General features: G+C 38.0%; 1 protein-coding gene across 3 annotated transcripts in view; it reads right to left on the bottom strand.

Moving 5' to 3' along the window:
- ppp3cca (protein phosphatase 3, catalytic subunit, gamma isozyme, a) overlaps positions 1-19,501 on the bottom strand; it is a 34,346-nt gene extending 14,845 nt beyond the window's left edge. For all 3 annotated transcript variants that reach the window (XM_030143422.1, XM_030143423.1, XM_030143424.1), the window contains exons 1-4: positions 18,726-19,501; positions 12,291-12,488; positions 11,153-11,277; positions 728-839 (exon numbers count right to left, since the gene is read on the bottom strand). In XM_030143422.1, the coding sequence (XP_029999282.1) occupies positions 728-839; positions 11,153-11,277; positions 12,291-12,488; positions 18,726-18,792 (502 nt within the window). In that variant the 5' untranslated portion in view covers positions 18,793-19,501. The remainder of the gene's footprint in view (positions 1-727; positions 840-11,152; positions 11,278-12,290; positions 12,489-18,725) is intronic.
- Between the last annotated feature and the right edge of the window lie 2,695 nt (positions 19,502-22,196).

The raw sequence follows: 22,196 nt of genomic DNA, 5'->3' as shown, positions 1-22,196 counted from the left end.
CTCGTCTTCTCTAATGCTGATCAAGTGCCACATCTTGACAGGACTTCCTGACGCTATGGACACTTTCTGACAAAGGTGATCAACTTGTAGAAAGCCAGTCGTCATAACAAGCAGAGTCAGACACATAGGAGTTAAGACTCTTCTTGTCAAAGCTCCAGGCATTATCTTCGACATGGGTCTGAATTTCAAGAATTATTTTTGAAGTGATCTTTTTTCTATGTTCATGTGAAAATACCTGAGCTCATGTCACTCCAAGCTTTTAGTTTTGTCTTAAAGACAAGACAACAAGAGTCAATTGGAAAGTTCATGTGTTTTTAAATTGCTATTGACCGCAACTAAACTTTAATGTTATGACTAAATTACTGTCTGTTTTCATTTATTACTACCTGTCTTAAAACCTCAATCTCAAATAAAGGTTTAATAAAAAAAAAAAAAGAAATAGAATAAAATAAAAAATGTGTACCACTGTCTTTATTTAAGTGAAAATCAATAAATACGTCTATAGCTTTGTTGCATCCAGGGTCAAACACACAATCTATTAACAATAACTTCTGGTAAATCTACTGGAGAAAAAAAAGGAGAAAAAAAAAGACTTATATGCAAAAGTGAGAGAAATCCTACATTCACGCTGCAAGTAAAAGGCTCACCCTCATGCCTTGGCTTCTCTGAAATCTAAGAGCTGACTGACATCAGACTCTGAAGCGGTACAGCGAAGACTTTCACTTACATTCCTGTTTGAAGGTGAAGTACTCTGTGAGATGTCGGCACTCATGGTTCCCACGCAGGAGGAAGAGAGTGGTGGGGTGGTTGATCTTGAGCGACCAGAGGTAGAGAACACACTAAAGAGGGCAGACAGCGAGGGAGAAAATGTGGGATGAGGGAAGGACAAGGTGTTTACTGACAAATATGTACAGAGACAGAAGGCTTTTGAAATCTCTCCTTGACGGGCTTTGAATGCTACATCTTAGCATTTTCGTTATGACAGAAAATGTGATCATCCTCGTTTGCCTTGCCTACTGGTTCACAACCGCTCACTCAGGTTTGTCAGATGGCGAGCTGTTACTTATCACCTAAAACACAGTCATCGCAGTTTATCAGAACATGAATACAGCAAATCAAGGTTAAATCAGACTCTTGAGTGGAATATGAATAAGAAATGGGCTTTAAAGCAAAATACTATTCAAATATTCCTTGATACTGGGGGCCACTACAGTGTAGCATCTGGAAAAAAAAAGCTTAGAAGTGACAAAGTTAAGTTATTATGTAATACTTCCATTGTCTGACAAAAGAAACAGAAAAATAGCTAAATGAGAACGGTTTGGTTGCATTAAAACATGTAGCCTATGTGAGCACTGACAGCAGGAGGGGACTGCTTTTAGAACAGCTGGTAGAGGAAAAAGAAATTCAATATTTTATCCAACTACTCTGCCTCAAAAAACAGATTTTGTCTTGTTTTTATCCGTACCAATTGCTTTTTTCAGCAATTGACGGCATTTTTGACGACAGCAGACTTACTAGAAAGCAGAAAATGACCATGTAAACATGCAACTGCCATAGGCAGTGCATTTGCCTGAGGCCTTTGAAAGAGAACTTTGGCCTATATTTTCACTCTTTATAACCTGATACTAGTCGTTTTTCTCTATCTGCAAAATTGAGGGAGTTACGGGCAAAATTGGGTATTTAGAAAATCACCTTGAGTCTGACCTTTCGAGGTCATCGAAGGTCGATAAAATTGGTACCAAATGAAAAACCATAACCGACTTTCTACTGGTTGATAGTACAAAGTTAGTCGATATCCATCATAGTTTTCAAGATAGAAGCAGTTTTGTGAATATGCAAATTAGGCGCTTCACCCCTGGCCATATACACATATATATGTGTGTGTGTGTGTGTGTGTGTGTGTATGTACAGGGTGGGGAAGCAAAATTTACAATGAACATTTAGTTGTTTTTTCTCAGCAGGCACTACGTCAATTGTTTTGAAACCAAACATATATTGATGTCATAATCATACCTAACGCTATTATCCATACCTTTTCAGAAACTTTTGTCCATATGAGTAATCAGGAAGGCAAACGTCAAAGAGTGTGTGATTTGCTGAATGCACTCATCACACCAAAGGAGATTTCAAAAATAGTTGGAGTGTCCATAAAGACTGTTTATAATGTAAAGAAGAGAATGACTATGAGCAAAACTATTACGAGAAAGTCTGGAAGATACTATTAAAGAAGAATGGGAGAAGTTGTCACCCGAATATTTGAGGAACACTTGCGCAAGTTTCAGGAAGCGTGTGAAGGCAGTTATTGAGAAAGAAGGAGGACACATAAAATAAAAACATTTTCTATTATGTACATTTTTTTGTGGCAAATAAATTCTCATGACTTTCAATAAACTAATTGGTCATACACTGTCTTTCAATCCCTGCCTCAAAATATTGTAAATTTTGCTTCCCCACCCTGTATAAATATATATATATATATATATATATATATATATATATATGTATATAAATATATATATATATATATATATATATATATATATATATATATATATATATATATATATATATATATATATACACGCTTTACAAATCAGGTAGGTAACAGATAGAGAATTGAATTTCCGATAATTTGGCATTAGTTTGAAATCGCAATGATGAACAGAATGGAAGTTATTAACGATAAATAAATTTTACATATGTTACCATACCAACCGAAACTCGCGCAAAATTTGGTCTATGAGAAGGGACTTGTGCAGAGATATTGTATGTTAAATTTTGGTATGATCGAATGAATATTGGTGATATTACAGCCATTTGAAATTTCAGAAAACTGAGTTCACTGACCCCTTGATATTTACCCCAGGGCACTAACGAGGGCGTGACCCTTATGACGTCATACCATCAGATGCAGAATGGAAAATTTAACAGTTTGGCTTTAGTTTCAAGTCGATACGATGATTTTGTTGGAAGTTACGGTGAAATATCCATTTTTGAACTTTGGCCTATATCTCAGCTGTACTTTGGCCTATTATTGGTAAAAACGAATCAGGTCGACTAAATCAAATCAAATTTTATTTATATAGCACCAAATCATAACAAAAGTTATCTCATGACACGTTACATATAGAGTTGGTCAAAACCAGACTCTAAGAATATGGAGAATCATTTGGTCATGGTTTGATATCAATAATGCTTGAAATGTGACCCCTAGAGCGCATACAGACTAACAAACAAACAGACAGACAGACATACAAACTGACCAATATGCTTGCCCTCCAGCAAGCAATTACAGGCAACGGAATTGTAATTTTTTTTTTTTTTTTTATCTTATTCACTCTTATACAAACTGCACATTGACAGTCTAGAATCTAGATCCAGTTGAATTCATTATGACATTCTCCTTTACTTTTTGTTCTGTTTCTGTTGTCTGTTGGCTCATTTAATCATGGTATTTAAAGACTACATGTTAACCACCAATCATTTTAAGCCCTATATAAAATCTTTAATTTTAGGGATACATGGATATATATGCCAGACATTGGTATCGGCCGATATCAGCTAATTTTGGCAAACCTCATTCTCGACAAAAGATGAGATAAGATGTCTTATCACTGTTGGCAGTGGTAGCTATTTCTTTGAAAGATTCCTTTGTTAGGGGGGGGGAATTTAAAAAAAAAAGACAAAAACAAAAGAAACACAACATCAGTATCGGCATCGACTATCAGCCCAAAGGTTATTTTAAATATCGTCTCGTCAACAATTTTGCACTTTTTGATATTGTCTGAAAACACGAGTGAGTAAAGTTAAGGGAGTTTTGTCCCCGGAAGTCAACGGTATCTCCACAAATGGCTGTAGAAACAGATTTATATCTTCATATTGTGGCCACAGACACACACTCCTGTCTGTGCCATAAATTCTGCAGCAAAACTACTAAAGAACATGAGATCTATTCATCTATTCATGAAAGGGCTGAGGATGACTGGACCCCCAAGAAAGTTTGGATCTGGTATCTCCTGGTTTTTAGGGTTGTATTGTTCATACGACTGAAGACAACAGTTTGTAACAAGCTTTATTATATTCTCACATGTAACTACGTCATATTATGTATTATCTTCAGCTTGTCAGGAAGAGATTATTCAAATAAAAGAGTTACTGTGATTTTTGTGAGCTATGTGAACCCCACGAGGAAGAGTTTTTCCCCCATGGCAACAGCTAATGGGATGCAAATAAAACGCTAAAATAAACTTCCATTCCAAGCTATGCACACGGAGAGGTTTATTTGCTTTTTGAAAGTGATTTATGATTTGTGAAAGGCAAGAAGGAGGGGATTTTAACCAAAAAAAAAAAAAAATAATATGAAACCACAATCCAAATTAACTTGCTTTCTCTTCACTGCTCAATAGCTGTCACTTGCCACTCTCAGCCCACTCCTTCACCATGCACCCACCATGGCCTACTATTAAGTTGCAGAAACAAGGTGCCAAGGTAACCAGAGCCAGCAGGTGTGTATTCACATAACTGCCAATATGAAAACCAGAGCGGAGCAGCTACCTTGTCTTATTCCCTGCCATTATTGGGAGGAATAGTGAAGGTGAATGTGCAGAAGGGTTGTCGGTGTGACTTTTTATGTGCGGAGGCGGAGAAAGGGACATGGCTTGGAGTGGCTGGAGGCTGACATGGGTTTTAATGAGAGCCCTCTGCTCTCTTTTAGCCAGCCACTCTGTGTTTGAGCCTGGAGTGGGCCAGGCAGACAAAGGAAATGCTACAAAGCTTTGTGTGGCAGACATGAACACTGCCTACCTTCACCTCAAACCTAGACACACACATATGTAGATGTCCCTTGTCTGCATATGGCTCTTGCACACATTAGCCCATAGGCACACACTCTCTCAGATCAAAGAGAAACTGCTAAGTAGATAAAGAATGAAATGGATTGATCACATGCACTGGATTTAGACTTTGGCAAATTGCTGCCCTGCAAAGGTAATATGCTCCTTCAATAGGCTACAGTAGCTCTTTAGTATGTTACCTTGGTAACCACATCCTGATATCCTTTCTCCTATATCTGTCTTATGCGTTACTGAAGTGAGCTCACTCTTTCAAAATGCACTGAATTGTCAGTCGTGCTAGTTAGAGGAAATATCTGCAGCGTTTTCTTTGATTTGGAGGCATCTTTACATAAAGAAAACAAAACAGACTGACTCTGATGATTGCTTCAGCTAGGAGCAAACACATAACAGGTAAGCATCAGTGAAGGTCAGCCACTGCTCAAAACATTAAGATATTAAGGCAGGCAGACTGACTCAGGTTTAATTACATTAGGATAATTACTTCACATATCATGTCGAGCACATGTTTGAATTAGTTACCTCATGCTGCAGGATGTTCACTCCTCTCTCATCAGCTCATCTCCCTCACTTGGCAAATACGCTGACAAACCACACATGAACTTTCAGCAACGTTTTTGGGTTGTGAAATTTGTCTCTACGAATGAGAAAATATTCCCACAGCTCAGAGGCCATTTCATATGCTGTTTGTGTCACCTCCTTTCACCTGTGACATTTCATCCACCTGAATGTACTGGCCTCTGCGCCCAGCTGAAGCCCACACATCCTCGTGTCTGGTCCAGAAAAAAAGGCTTCATCAAAACTTTCAGTAGAGGAAAACTGAGAAAATGATAACTGTCCTTTTCTAACTGGGGTCTGGACTACAAAACAATAATGACAAATGTCATAATATAGTTTTATACTGGGATAAATATCATTGCATTGGTTAGTTTGGTTTAAATTGTTATCTTTGCTTCCAAAATACCTCAGAGATGGTTTTTACTTAATTTCTCTCAACATTGATTTTGTTTTTTAATCAATGACTATGATTTTAAATGTTCTACCTCTAAATTTCTAAAAATATGTTTTGTGCTCTGACTGTAAATAGTAATTTTCTACCACAATTAACCATCTACTTTCTTTACATCTCCCTTAGGAAGAAAAATCTCCCATTAAACTTTAAGGAAATATTGATGTTTATAAACTATATGAACAAAAATATTAGGACACATCATGCTCCAGCTGTAACATGTCCTGTTCATGCTGATTTGAGATATAAATATTAATAATTAATATGATATTTATCCTAATATAAAACTATATTATGACATTTGTCATTATTGCTTTGTATCCCAGACCCCTGTTAGAAAAGAACCACTTGAATTCAATGTGCCCCAATACTTTTGTCCATATAGTACATGACTATCAGGGGAACACTTTGTGCCTACAGAGATGTTTTTCCTCCATATTTTGAAAAATCTGTCAATATAACCTTCATTTTGCTTAATATCTTTGTCCACACAACCATGCAAAAAGGACTACAAACTGACACAAACTCTGTTAAACCACTGGAAACTGTGGATAATACAGGACGTAGCAGACACAGAGATTTTATGTTAGTGTTGGTTGGGGCTGTCCAGGTGTATTCTTTACATGATGTGGATTTGGCCATTATGCCAGTCAGACCTGTCTCCTGCTGACCCAGATCTATTGCAGGTCACACACTGATTTACACACCTGATGTTTCAGGTGCAGGTTCATTACACGTTCAGTGCAAAAACAGATGTGCGTAAAATGAGGCGTGATGCTGTTATTTTTTAATCTCTCCATTTTCCCTGTCCACATCGATGCACACAAACCAGAGTTTTTAAAAACCTTCACTTTGGAAAGCTTTTCAGTTTTTGCATAATAAAACACTGTTTATCGATGAGAGGTCAAGAGTAGGAAAAAAAAACCTTTAGGGCCAGTTACTATAGTAACGTAAGCACACACTGATGCCATTAATAACATTTTTTTGAACAAACAGACCTTCTGCAGCCTAATGCAAGTTAGATTTAAGAGTCTTTAAGATTTCTGTAATGTGAAATGAAATTATTTTGATGCAGGCTATTTTGTTTGATTGTTAATATACAATATATATCTCAATAGTTCTTCCTGAAGCAGGTTAAATATTCAGGTGCAAGCCAAAGCCAACAACATTAGCAGAATTCCCTTTAGGTGCCAGAGTTTTTTGGGGGTATTTTAAAAAAAAAATTCAGTTTTGAAAAAACTGGATATGACCCAAAGTTTATGATGGAAGTAAATTTACTCATCTAATTTGTATATTGTAACATCACATGGTGGCAGCCATATTGGACTGTGCAACTTTAAGTAAAACTGATCTTTGAACATATTTACATGGAACTCTTTTTTTGTTTGTTTGTTTGTTTCTTTGTCATCTTATCCTTAAAATAAATGACATTAGTAGAAAGTAAAATGCTGTAAGCTTTAGTAGCTTTTTATCCAAGCAGCAGAGCAGCCAAATCTGTTCTTATCTATCCAAACTAAAACTAAATACACTTTATTTACTAAGTAATCCAGCTCAGGACCACACCTTTAAACTGGATTTTCTTCTTCACTTTGAATAAAAACATGACCTGAAATGACAATTTGGCAACTCTATCTGGAGCTATGGTCTGTTTCATTCAGTAATGTTGCTCTTTGTAAAATTGTGACTTCGGCACTTTAAGGGTTAAGACTTTTTAACGCTAATGCCACTTGAATAAAACTTAAGAGCTACTATAAAATAATAAAGTCAAATGTTGTCCAGAGAAGTGTTGTTGGTTACTCTGGTGCTGGTCTCAGAGATGAGGGTGAAGCCACGGTGCAGACATGGGCAGAACAGGACTGGGACTTGGCGTCTGTTGCTGGGTTGTTTTGGCACTTTGGTGTTTCTCACTCTGCATGTGGGATTGGTTCCCATCATGCCAAGTTTGAACACTTAAGGAGACATTTCCTGCATGCTGCCTGATACTGTTTTAGTCAGTTTTCAATGAATTTGTACTTCCTTATTTGGGCATGTGTTCTGACCATCCTGCCCGCAAACAAAATATGAGTGTTGTTTGTTTAATCTCTATTAGTTTCCGACTTTAAAGTGGAAAGTCAGGAAAGAATAAGCATAAAATCCTACCTCCCATGGCTTAGCGTCTTAAAGACTTTATTAAAATTCTGATTCAAACACATCACAATATGTCAGTAAGGCCTTATTTTTGTGTTAGTGAATTCAACCGGCTTTGTGACTTTTTGAGGATTTCCTGCCAAAATGGGACATGGTTTTTGACTAATCTCTTTATTAATGACATGTGAAATTCAGACAAGAAGAGAAAACAAAACTCCTACTTTGATATCATGGTCTTTATCTAGTTCAAACATTGCACCCAAAGGACTGACCCCCAGCACAGAAAGAAAAAATATTGACTGTTTTTAACATTACTGAACCTTAAATATAAAGATGCATATCTAAAAGGGAGACTGCTTTGTTACTAAATAAATAAATAGCTCATTTTACTAAATATGGAGGCTGGCTATTTAATGTCATCTGATAAAATATAGTCTCTAGTTTCCCAGCATTATTTCAACACCATTCATTCCGACTGGATAATTTCAGCGTCTCAGTGTCTTGTTTTCATTTGTGGTTGAGACTTAAAGCATGCTTGAACCAAAGCATTTTTGTTGTTATGTACACAAGCCATTTTCTGTCTTAAATCAGGGTCAGTGCATACTCACTACAGTCCAGCAGATTAGACCTCTGCAGTCCACCTCTATTCCAACCCTGTCTTATTTTTAACTGTTCCAATCAGCATGTATGAAATGTGCGCTTTGAAGCGGTCGTTGAAACAAACTTTCAGCACAGCAGCTTACATTTCGGACACGATTCTGACCATATGGTACAGTCTTGACCATTCTGTGAATCACACCACCATCCAGCACAGCTTACTACCTTTGCCATCACGACAGAATATCCCTTATAATATCATATGCACCTCGTCTTAGAATCCAAAAACACACTACGAGTTTATATTATACGACAACTTTCTGACAGTAGAGTTAACGGTGCAGAGCATGGTTTAAAGAAGGAGCCAAGGTGAAAAGTAAGAGCTTAAGATTAGGGAAGCTTATTAACTCTCACACAAGAGCAGTGCACTGTAATAACATATTTCAATACAGTGAAAGGTAATGTGGAAAAATATCATGTTGCAACGTCAGTTGCATTTTTTTGTAAAATGTAGGCCAGTCACAACCAAGCTATAACATGGTTCCCCTCAGGTTTTGTGATATTTGACTAAAACTATGCATTTTTTCATTGTTTTGGACTGACACTATTGCAATATTTAAACAACAGCTACAAACTACACATACGTCCATGAGAACTTCCAGTATTTCCTATTACCTTCCCTGTCATATTGTAACAGCCCTTCCTTGATTAATTTATCTCACCATAGTTTCATTGTGAACCAAAACTATTTTTGCACTTCTTATAATAACATAAATCATGTTTAACATTGTGTTTTGCATTGTCACATTGGAAAAGCATATGTGTAAAACCACACTGCAGGGTGGACATCTGCAGCACCGGCAGCTCACTGAATGCTGTATATCTTCACTGTCTGAAATCATCATGACCTTATTAGCTCAGTGGCAGCAAAACATGTCCCACAAGCTCTTACAGGTTTAAGTGGACTAAGCAAACACATTCAACAATAGGGCTGCAACTAACAATGATTTTAATAAATGATTAATCTACAGTTTATTTTAATAACTAATCGATTCATCGGATAAATACAAAAGACTCAATTCTCAAAGATCGGTAATTAACCCAAAGCAATATAAGCTGCTGACAAGTCAATGATTAAATCCCCACAATGGCTTCAGGTATAGTTAGCGAGCACTAGCCTACCTAGACTTGGCTAGAGACTAGCTAGCTATAGTCTTCAACCAGCTACAGATATAGGCTATTAAACTAGTGTTGTATGTATTAGGTCCAGTCAACGATAGGTAATGTTAGTCTGGTGGTCTGATAAATGGAGATGGATGAAAACACTATAATTACGACAATAATGTCTAACTAGCTAGCGGGCTAAAGTAATCACGACGCATAGGCTATCTTAAGTTAGGTTTACAATATGTTCCCAGTGGCCACAGCAGCCCTGTTGGCCCCAAACGTACTGTGCTGTGGGATTTTGGTCATTTTTGTCTCCATATTCAAGTTTTGTTACATAAACAGCGCACAACTTTTCAGCCAAAAGGGGCTGCCCGGCATCTGAAGCTTCAGCCAAGCTGCTCTGTGTTTTCCTCTTACACTACACACAGTGTGTGGGCATGCCTCAATACTTATGAGATCAAGACCCAAGGAACTGACTGCCGAATTCGTTGCCAACTCTTCTAAGAATCGATTTGGATCGATTTAATGTTGCAGCACTACTCAACAGTGACAGACACTTAAGAATAACAGTAAATTGACTGAAATACAGTTGCTAGCCCACCAACACAAACCCTGTAAACAATTTTCTTAGTTAAAAAAAACTATTTACATTGGTATTCAGGCCATTTACAATGACTATTAGAATAATAGGACGATTTGTTGTTTTTTTGATGACACAATGTACATGATTCCTCTTAACAAGTCAAATACCTCACTTCTACCTGATGATGACATGCTGCAGTTTTCAATCTACCATTTACTCAAAGTCAAGTAGATGTCACTAGCCTAGTGCTAGGTTCTAGGCATATAAGCACATCTCCTATCCCGGTCCATATAGATCCAGTTGCAAAATTTAGAAAGGAGGAATGTAGAGTTTGGTGACACAGTCTCAGACAGTCACATGACACCTGCCCCAGTCTCAACAGAAATACACATCTCCAGGAAACCACACTGTTTTTCACGTTGTGCCCTGCAGAGTGTAAAGTATTATGACACTAAATCTCCAGGTAAAGCCCCAATGGTGTTTACAGTTAATTAGAAAAATGGGGATAAAAAAATAAACAAATTTGGTATTTAGCACAGATATTTTTCTTCCTGCCTTCTAATGGCTTCAGGGATTTAATAAATTGAACGAAGAGGACTTAGGGAATCAAAATAAATAAATGTAGAGTACATTCAATTGTAGATTATTATGCAAATTTAAGCACCTCTATGTGTTGCCCGGGCTTTAATTAAAACTGTTTATTGAAACTATTTTATTCCGAAAGCAATTTAAAGTTAAGGAAAACATGAGACCATAGTCTTAGCTGCAGCAGAAAAAAGGCAGGACAAAAAGGAATGATGTGATTCAGTAACAACTTACCTCAATACTGAAGTATCCTCGATCTACGTAGTCGCCGAGAAAGAGATACCGCGTGTTACTGGGTGATCCTCCCACTTCAAACAGCTTCATAAGGTCAAAGAATTGTCCATGGACATCTCCACATACTGACAAAAAAGCGAACACGGTATCAGTCAGTCTGCAACGTGCTACACTGACTTCCTGCAATATTTTATTCTAAAAAACAGTGTCGGTGTGATTTATTTTCATAGTGTCATTTGTAGAGCCATGTTTTGAATCGATTATAACACTTCTACACCCTAATAACACACATAATGCATTCTCATTACTGGCCCACTTCCACAGAGAAACACTTTGCAAAACCACTACACAGCTACACTCCCAGGGCTAATATTTACAAATCCTAACATTAGTAGCACTGTGAAGAGTTGACACTTATGTGGAAATGTGCAAATAATAACACGTGTATTATCACACCCCAACTAAACTAGACTGCATAGAGAAGCTTAATACAACCTCAACGTGGAAACACAGTACAAGTTGTGCTTGTTAACTTTATCAATCACACAACTAAACAAGGACACATTATCTAACTGGCTGGCCTCTAAAAATTAAGAAAGAAAGTCTGAGGTTTAACCGCAATTTCTCTTATTTGCCAATTACAACAGCAGGAGGAGGATAGGGTTAGATTTGGCAGTAGTTGCTGAGTTAGTTTGCTTCATGTGAGAAAAAAGTGAGAAATAAACGATTCAATTTTCCTGAGAAGAGGGTTGGATTTGTTGCACTGAATGTGTTGGACTGAGGCCGTTCAGAGGTCAGCTTAAAGAGAACAGATATTTTCAAGAACACCAAGAACTCAGTGTTCTCTGAAAGCCTGTAAGCTCACTGCTCTGACTATATCCACCAGCTGTAGGTATACAGACACAGTAGCGCAATGGAATAACGTCTGGGTTGGTGTTTACTTTTGTTCATGACAACTGATCTTTTCTCCAACCAATAGACCTAGTAACTGCTTTACCAGTGTAGTAATGGAAATACTGAACTTTCTGCACTACTGTTCTGACAGACAAGATGTTATTCCTCTTACAGTTGTTTTATTAATCTCTACGAGGGGATGATTGTTCTACACAAATGGATGTATAATAGACGTCAGCCCTACCTGTTATAGGCGCCTCCACTTCCAGCATGCACTTCTCCTGGCGAAGAATGTTGGCTCCATCGTTGATGATCTTTAGAGCCACATCCTCCTCTACCCTGCCCTCTTTGACGAGGTGGTTCCGGAGGAGCTCAGCATTGGGCTTGCCATCTTCAAACAGTTCTTTAATCGTCAGTTTATGTTGCGGAGGGTATGGCACAGCTAGTGAAGAAGAAAAAACATCAAAGACTTTAGGATAAGTACAAATTTACATTCTAAGATCTCATGAAAAAATAAGTTAAAACTTAACCTGTGTATAGCTTAATCCATGCACCAATCACTCCAAACAGATTTACTCTCCTCTTCTTCTATTAATTTTATGCCACTAAAATAGTATATGTCTAATTATAGTTTATCGATACACATACATCACATGAACAAGAGAAGCCATTTATTATCGCTGACCACTGGCTGATATAAACAAGGCTTATGCTGTCAGGGGCTGACAGCAAGGGTACTATATCCCTGGAATCCTCCCAATCCTCTGCTATCAATCTATTCCTGATAATTGTTAGACAATCCATATGAACTCAATTTGAGCTACATCGACCTGATAGTGGCAGAATAATGGTCAGAGAACCAATTTTTCCCCACAAAACTCCACCTAGTGAATGAAAATGACCCCATATGAACTCTGGATGGTAGCAAGAAAATGGACATTTGGAAGACGATCAACATGAACCAAATTTTATCTCAATCGGCCTATTATTGCTTGCTTTATGTCCAAAAAACTGATTTTCACCTAAAGCGCCCCCATTTAGATGACTTATAGTACTGATAGAGAAGCTGAAATTGATAGGGTTCCTCCACTAGGGGTCCCCTATGCTGGTTATCAAGGGAGAAGAAATCCAACTAAATCTGTCCTAGTTGTCACGTTCACACAAAGGATATCTGGTGGCGGCAGATCCAGAGACATTTGGGGTAAAACCATCATATCCCCGAAAGTCTAAAAAAAAACCCTAAAACTAAAATTATACTTCTGTTTGCCACTAAGGCATTGTAAACAAAAACTGCACTGGGCAGACTTGACCTGAAGAGTAACTGTCAGTGTCATCAAATGTAGTCGGCCGTATATGAAAGGTTAAGAGCCTTGAAGTAGTTAGAGGCATTACTTCTCTACTACTGAAGTGCCTTTAAACTAGGGCTGGGTGATCTCATGATCTTAATTTGTCATATGATTCCTTTAAAACGATACTGTGCATATTGAGCCTATGTCACTAAATAACAGCACTGTCAAACCTTTCCAACTCAGCTACCATATATATTAAATTGCCTTAATATCATTGTGATTGCAGTATTTTACAGAGTTGCTAGGCTAACCTGTTTAAGTCCATGCATACCGATTCTTTTAACTTCTTTCCATCGTAAAGTTTTTGTTATAGTCCATGTTAACATGCAGAGGTTATGTAACATATTGTTTTTCTGCTGTGGAAGAAATAATGACAACTTCTACAGGCAAAGTCCATAAGTATCCAGTCCAAGTCAGTGCAGATATTTTAGAGCTACATTTTTGGTTCATTATAAATCCCTGGCCAGATGCATTAGGTGGCCACGGTCCATGTAATTATTGGAGACCCTGCAGCGCCACAGACATCCAGTTAAGCAAATGAGAACTAGTGTTTACTTTATCTAGATATTGTCGAGGTACTGCAATAAAATATGCCAAAACAATGCAAAAATGCCGAGTTTCTAGTCAGATAACGACCAAAACTAAGCAAGTCATCCCACACAGCCTAGGCTTCCAGAAACCACGAGTTTGGTAGAAACCTCGCCTACATTTTGTAATAAGTGAGAAAATTGTGATTCAGTTTTTGGATCGTCCAGCCCTAGTTTGGACCGTAAAAACCCCAAATGGTAATGGAAATATTACAATTATGTTTGTTTCCTCCAGTTGTTTTTATAGAGGTGAAAGGAAACAATTCTACCAACTATGCAAAATGCCCAAATAATCACAGTCAGGTGATTATGTAATAATCATGACAAGGTTTTGTGCCCCCCCCCACAAGTAGAAAATAGCACATTTAGAGAGGAATTTAGATGAAGTGCATCTGAGCAGGATACCAGTTTACTGCCAATAATATTCACACAGATATGTAAAAAATGGCACCATAAGTCACACAGCATTTGCTTGAATTATAATCAGGAGAGGTGACATTTTGCATTGAGTGGCAGAGAGAAAAGGGTGCTGTCTCCTACACTATAAGGCCATCATGCAAAGAGATGAGCAAGACAGACAGTCAGAACCCCATACTTCACTTGACCCACTGTCCCTCAGTAATCTGCTCCACACCACCTACACAATCCTTTTACTGTCACTGCAAAAAGGTCAATGCTTTTGAGGCTGAGACCTGAGAGCATCATGATCAAAACACAGGTAAGTACACAACAACTAAAAGTGAACAAGTTATCGGTTTTAAAAGAGTGCTCAGCAGAAGGACAGTCATGAACATCCACCAGCTTTAACCAACGGCAGGTTCATTTAAAAACATATGAAAAGCAAAATGAAGTTATGCATTAAAAGGGTAGCACAAAATCTGGACAGTGTGCAGTGTGTATACAGGATTTGCAACCGCTTTATCTGTTCATAAACACCAAAAGCTGATAGCTGCAGACTATTCAAAACAACAGCAGAGTCTGATCCAAGCCCTGTCACTTCCAGGGCCTGTGAGGTGAGAAAGGATTACAGCTATGTCTAATAACAGGCCAGGAACATGTCAAAATGGGTTAAATTATACCACCAATTAAGAATGGTGTAAAGCTAGTCAGGTAGAAATTTTTAACACCGTCTCTGAGGTGTGCTGAGACATTTAAAGGACAAATGCAAAATTATGCAGGTGTGAAAAAATGTTGCAAAAGTTTGATTCTTGAGGTCATCAAATCCATCCACAGGTCAGTGCACAGCGTACCTTGTGCCGTCAGATGTGACATAAATACCTGTATCAGTGCGGAGATCAGCACTGCTTGTGTGATAAGAGCTGTTTGTAGCAGAGAACCAGCAAAGCAGAGAGAGAGAGAGAGAGAGAGAGAGAGGGAAAGAGAGAGAGAGAGGCATCTGGAGAATGTTGTCACACCCACACACAGCAAATCAAAGTGCAATATAAAAAAGCGTTAATGAGTTTTGAGTGTGGGTGCATTTGCTAATCAGTGATGCGGTGCAGAGGTATTTCTTACTCACGATCAATCCGAACATGAACATTTAAAGATAAACTACTCTTATTAGACTTACATGACTATTCTGCTGATGCTTTGCAGTTTTTGAGAAAAATTTAAGATTTATTGACGGTGAAATAAAGCGAGGACTGCAAAGTGGACGGGATGCAGGCAAGTGAAGCTGCAGAGTTTCGCTTGGCCTGCAGTTAGAAAGCTGGAGTACAGCTCCTTCTTGCCTAACCTGTGATGAGGACAAACTGTCATGCGTTGACCGGTGTGGTATAAATAAACAGTAAGTGCTCGCAGGCCTACGAGGCACGGCCGTGAAGAGAGCTGTAAGCTGAGGTACGGGCCTTAAGAACAGATTAGGTAAAGCCTCTATTAGCGATGGCTTCCAGATTCGGGGCTGTTTACTTAAAAGCCTTGTCACACTGAAGCAAGGCTCCTGCCTGAACAAAGCAGGCAGAGTGGTATACAATATGAGTATGAGATAACCAGACCGTGAAACATTTCAAGCAGCAACCACGCCAACCAAATTTACGAGCATTTGCCTTGTGGCTGGCAGTAATTACCCATGCTGGACAATAATAGCTGGTCTCAATGCCAAAGAACTGAACACTCTAGCCCACACAACAGGAACAAATAATAAGAATATTAACAGTGATGATAGTAATAAACAATAACCATTTGCCTGTATGATTAAGGCAAGCCCATTCTGTTCAAACAGAGATATAACTGAAGCACCGGCTGCTAGTAAACAGCACTATTTAATTCTAACTGTGTGCAAACAACATGCAATCTGCACTCTACTCAAACCAACGTTAGCCGCTCACTTTTCCAACACATTACCAGACAAAGAAAAATGTTTTGTTAAAAATAATGCCTCCGCCCTGAGACCAACTGAGTTCCTATTAGACTCTGCATGACCTAATTAGCATTAATGTTTGATGAACTCTTCAAAACGGCACACACACATCGGAGCGACTGCTGCACTGCATCAACACCCACACCGTCTGGCATGACAACAAACGACTCAAGAAACAAAGACGTGACTATCTACCATCCTGCCCACCCAGGATAATGTTTTGGACAGTGATATGAGCCACCGTCTAGAATATGTTCACTATTGTTTCAAAATCAGCACAATGGGGAGGATTGAATTGCAAAGATGCGGCTGGGTAGAGATGAATGGAGCACACTGTGGCTGCATGAATCATGAAGTCCACTTCAGATTGCTCTAATTATCAGTGAATGCATTACCCTGGCACACTAAATAGCCAGGCCCTGGGTTTATTTGTCATCTCTGCCAGTCAATCACATGGTGTGGTAGTAGCATACACACTCCCCGCTGGCCTCTCTTTGATTTTGACACACAGCAACAATCCACTTCAATTTGTATCAAAGTTAACATGAATGCTGGGCCGACACTACTAGTAAACATTTCAAAAGCCAGACTTAGTGATACCAAGCATTGTGCTTGGTCCCACACACCTACTACAGTGTGGATACACAAAGCCTGAAGAGAAAACATGAGATCATATGACTAAGTGATTGAGCTACCAGGTCAACTGCAGCACTCTGCAGTGAATGAGCTTAACTGTTGACTTACACAACCTGAGCAGCATTAGTCGATGGTTGTCTACTAGTTAAGCCCTCTTACAGCCACAAGATAACTAACACTGGAACCACTGCTGCTCTTGATGCAGCTAGCATATACTGACAATGAACCAATCCAGATTTTAAGACCTATTTTATTACACAGAGAACACAATTAAAACCTTGTTCCCAATGTAATTAGTAGGCAAAAGATTTTTTCTAAGTTGGAAAAAAAAGAGGGGGGTGTGGATTATGCTAATACTATTATATCACATTATTTAAAACAGTTTATAGCACTACTGAAAAAAAATCCAAGTTCAGGAGCAAGATTAACAGCAGAACACAGACAATACTCTACAATCAATGCTACTTTTAGAATATATGTTTCCGATGACTGCAGACAGTATGTAAACAAACACAAACATTTTGACAGACATTAGTATCTACAGCATGAAAGAGGAAAGAAATGAAGACCTAAGGCTGCAAAGTCAGTAAGTTCCACTGCTGTTTTGATGTATTAAATACCATTGAATGCTTTTTAAAACCTATGAAAGGGATACTCTGATTACTGAGGGAAACACTAAAAAACAGCCATGATACAGAAGTGTGCACTACAAGCGGTGCATCAAAATCATAATAACAGCATAGATATCTTTGAAAGGACAGCTTCAAATGATTGATTCATTTTACACTCAATGATCGCACCATGCCTTTATGTGAATAGCGACTAATGTCTGACATTTCACAACAACAGCAGTTTAGAGCACCTGTCATCTCTACATTTCTTCTTTCTCTGTTCCTCCCTGTCACGTTCCTATTCTCTCTCTCTCTCTCCACCATGTGGCTGGCCATGTTGGGAACATCACTGGGGAGATTCTTTCCACAATTAACTCACCCTCTCCCTACTGGCTCACACTTAAGCATTCCAGTCCCCTGGCAGGACACTCTCCCAGTGTCCTTGCAGACAGACAGGGATGTGGGCTGCGTTGGCATTAAGTAGTAGCGGCAGCAGAGGCTGGGGTGGGGTTTGGGTTCTGTCTTGGGAGCTACCTCAGACTTGGCTCTGCCTGTCCTGTCTCGGGTAGACACAACAAATGGTGCCCTGCTCCTCAAATGAGCCACGACAGCCTCAGTATGAAGGAATCCATCTTGTCAAGCTCTGCTGGTAACCTGAGTAGGTCTTATGTATTCTTATGAGGGAGCAACAGCCTCATGAATTAAGATTTCATCCATCCTAAATGTCAAGGAGGCTGAGGACTGATGTAGGACTGCTGCTGCTGCTGCTGCTGCTGAACATTTGATTTCTGCGAGGTGGTGTTGACAGCAAGGGAGGGTATGTCTTTGTAAGGATCCACTAGCACTTGGGCATCTCCCAGTGAAAGTGTTGAGAAGACTCTGGTTTTGGTCATAGTATATTAGTGCAAAGTAAGTAATTACTGATACAGGCCTTGAATTATAAACTGCTAATGCACCCACTGCACTCTTTCCCTTAATAACTCCTGAGTCAAAACAAATAGGTTGCACTGAGCTCCACAAGTGTGAGAGGAAGGGATTTAGACAAGGGTATTACAAAAGCCACAGGTGGTTTTCAACTCATGTGTTATCCAACAGTCAAAAGGTACAGGATGTGAATATAATTAAGACAACACTTACCTTTAATGAGCCGCTCCGTTGTGGACTGTTTCTCCTGTTTGTCTTTCTCTTTATCCTTTCCTGACATCTTTGCTTAGAGTAAAGGCTAATTTCTGGGTTAAAATCTTGTACTGCTCTTTTTGCCAGCTAGCCTGAATACGGACGAGCTAGCACATCAGTCTGACTGTCAGCTCCGTCTTGACTTTCGGTTGGCACTAGTTTTCCTTTTTTTTTTTTTTTTTTTTCTCCCCCCCAAACAAACAGTTAAGATTAGCTAGCGAAGACGCTACAGCACTTCAGGTTTGACTAGCTTTTAACCTAGCTAGCTTGCAGCAACATTAATGCTAGCGAGTAATTACAATTTAGAGTGGTAATGTTGACACTAATATAGCTGTATAAAAAATAAAAAATAAAAAAAATAAATAAACAGAGGCGACTATTTTCTTGGTAATAGTTTTCAAGTATAGCAAATAATACCTGGATATTACCTAGAGGGAGGCTGCCGTTCCCAGCTAATCCGATTTAGTTACTCTTTTGCAGCTAGTTAGCCAGCTAACATGTTAACGTATTGGCAAATCGGCGAACAGGCAAAGACAGCGAAGGAAGACTGACGATACATCTTCTATGTGCACACCGTTTACTGTCAGGGGAAAAAAAACTGAAGCACTGAAGAAGTGTTCCTGTTGGTTAGTTTGTAGGAAGAGAAAAAAAAAGAGAGAGAGCCGAGAGTCCTTCCAAGATGCAGACAGCGTCTTGACAGCCCTCCTCCTCGGATTAAAGTCTAATCTGACAGTGAGTGAGGAGCAGCGGCGGATTTCCTACAACATGGTGGAGCCGATGTGACGTGACTATGGAAACGTAACACGTGGGTTGGGCTGGGGGGGGGGGGGCGTTCATAACACTCAAACTTTACACAGGGGTGACCAGTGCTACACCACCTCCACCTCCACCCCCATAAATACAGGACATGTGCATCTGTCCCACCCCATAAGAGATAAACAAAGGGTCTGTGTTTGATAACCTTTATTTAAACACACTATAAACAAAAAGGTAAGGATGTTTTGTTTTGGTTTTTTTTAGGGGGGGGGAGTCAGTTTTGCCATCTGTAAATAAAACTATGTCTGGTCATTAACCCTTTCATGCATGACTTATGAGAACCTTAGGCAAGATGTTTTTTTCTTGAGTGTTTTTATTCCCCCTTAGGCATGAAAAAAAAAACAATGTGATTTTTTTTTTTTTTTTCATGGAGTTACAAAAATGTCCATGCATTTAATTTTTGAAGTAAAAGAAACGTGTGTTTAAAACCCAGTATCAGAAAGTACGGAAGAGAATTAGGGCCACTGGGAAAAAATACAATAAACTAGGGTCCAATATGTATTTCTTATTATTATTATTATTATTATTATTATTATTATTATTATTATTATAATTATTATGAGGGAAAAAAAAGTCAGAATTTTGAAATTAACGTCAGAATTCTGAGAAAAAAGTCAGAATTCGTGACCAGTGCTGCACCACCTCCACCCCCATAAATACAGGACATGTGCATCTGTCCCACCCCATGAGAGGAAAACAAAGGGTCTGTGTTTGATTTCACCAGGTCTCATTTCATTTCATAACCTTTATGTAAACACACTACAAACAAAACGTGAAGGATGTTTGTTTGTTTGTTTGTTTTTGTTTTTTTTTTTGGGGGGGGGGGGTCATTTTTGCCATTTGTAAATAAAACTATATCTGGTCATTAACCGTTTCATGCATGTCAGAATCAGTCAGAATTCTGAGATGAAAGTCAGAATTCTGAAAAAAAAAAGTAAGCATTCTGAGATGAAAGTCAGAATTCTGGAAAAAAAAAAAAAAAGTCAGAATTCGGAGTTTAAAGTCAGAATTCTGACTTTTTTCTCAGAATAATAATTAAAATATATATATATTACACTTTTTTTTTTATTTTCCAGTGGTCCTAATCCTCTTCTGTAAGAAAGTGATATGAAAACAATGAAATAAAAACATATTTAATGCTGCTAATCTGATGTTTTCTCACATTTTAACAGATTCTTATGCTAGTTATTACTCATTTCATGGAGATAGCATGCAAAAAAACCTTTGTGTCTAACAAAAACAAGTGGTTTACACTCAAACATGATAGTGCAGATCAGTTTTATCAAGAACAGCAAAGTTACAGTAATGGTCTGAATGTCTGTGTATGGGATGATGCATGAGCATCCACTGTGCTGGCTGATATGGAAATAAAATAACAAAACCCATGAATATATAAGAGAACAGCTGTAGAATAACTGTCCACTGTAGTGACCACTATGCATGAAAGGGTTAAAAAAAATGTGTCTCAAGTCACACAAAAAAAGTAAACAAACAAACTATCCACAAGCATCTCAGTCTTGGCCAGAGCAAAGGGGATCTTAGATCAAAAATCACTTCAGATTGTGTATAATTCATTGATCTTACCCTATACTGTTTGGAGGTATGGGGAAGTACATATACAAGTTCATTACAAAGACTTTTTATACTGCAAAAAAGATTCACAATTAAAACCTGCATAGTTTGACAAATAACAGTTGTAGATGCTTGTTTTTGTGTTAAGTAAATTATATATTTTACTGAAATGGCAAGTTTTTCCTCTGTTTTCTCCGATTTGTTGTAATAACCTTTGAATTTACTCTGAGCTTTTATGAACATCTACATGATCAGTGAATTATAGGCTATAGAAAAATACCTGATTTTCACTGAAAAATGCAAAACACAGAAGAGAAAATAGTATATATGATGATAAATCAGTTGGGAAAGGTTAAATGTAGAAAAAAAAAAAAAAATTAAAAGTTATCACAAAAATAGTTGCAGATCTTTAAGGGTTAATGAATAAAATGTCTCTTCACAACATTGGATCATTTAATTAACCCATGAAGACCAAAATCTCCACCTAAATCAGAGGTGTCAAACTCATTTTAGTTCAGGGGCCACATTCAACCCAATTTCATCTCCAGTGGACCGAACCAGTAAAATAATAACAGTGAAAAAAATAAAATTATATTATGATCAGGGGTACGTCTACAAAGTTTCCTTAAAAATCTGAATAACATGAACAACTTGAATTGTCTTAAGAAAAACAAGTACAATTTTAACAGTATTCTTCCTCGGTTTATCAGTTTATCATTTACACATGTGCATTACAATTGCACAAAACATTCAGTAACAGGCAGAATATTGGTCAAATTGAATTTACTTTTCTTAAGACATTTCCGTTTCTTCATATTTGTTCAGGTTATTCACATTTTTTGTAAACGTCTATTTTGGTAATATAAACATTTTCATGTAATTTTACTTTTTTACACCAAAAAACAAAGAGAAAATTTGGGGTTGTCATTATTTATAAGTTATTATGATAATATTTTACTGGTTCTGATCCACTTAAAATCCAGTTGGACTGTATGTGTGTGTATGTGGAACCTGAATTAAAATGGTTTTGACACCACTGATTAT

This window comes from Sphaeramia orbicularis, chromosome 9 (assembly GCF_902148855.1).
Source record: "Sphaeramia orbicularis chromosome 9, fSphaOr1.1, whole genome shotgun sequence".
Lineage (NCBI taxonomy): Eukaryota > Metazoa > Chordata > Actinopteri > Kurtiformes > Apogonidae > Sphaeramia > Sphaeramia orbicularis.
Note: the sequence above shows the minus strand (reverse complement) of the source record. Positions and strands in the feature narration are given on the sequence as shown.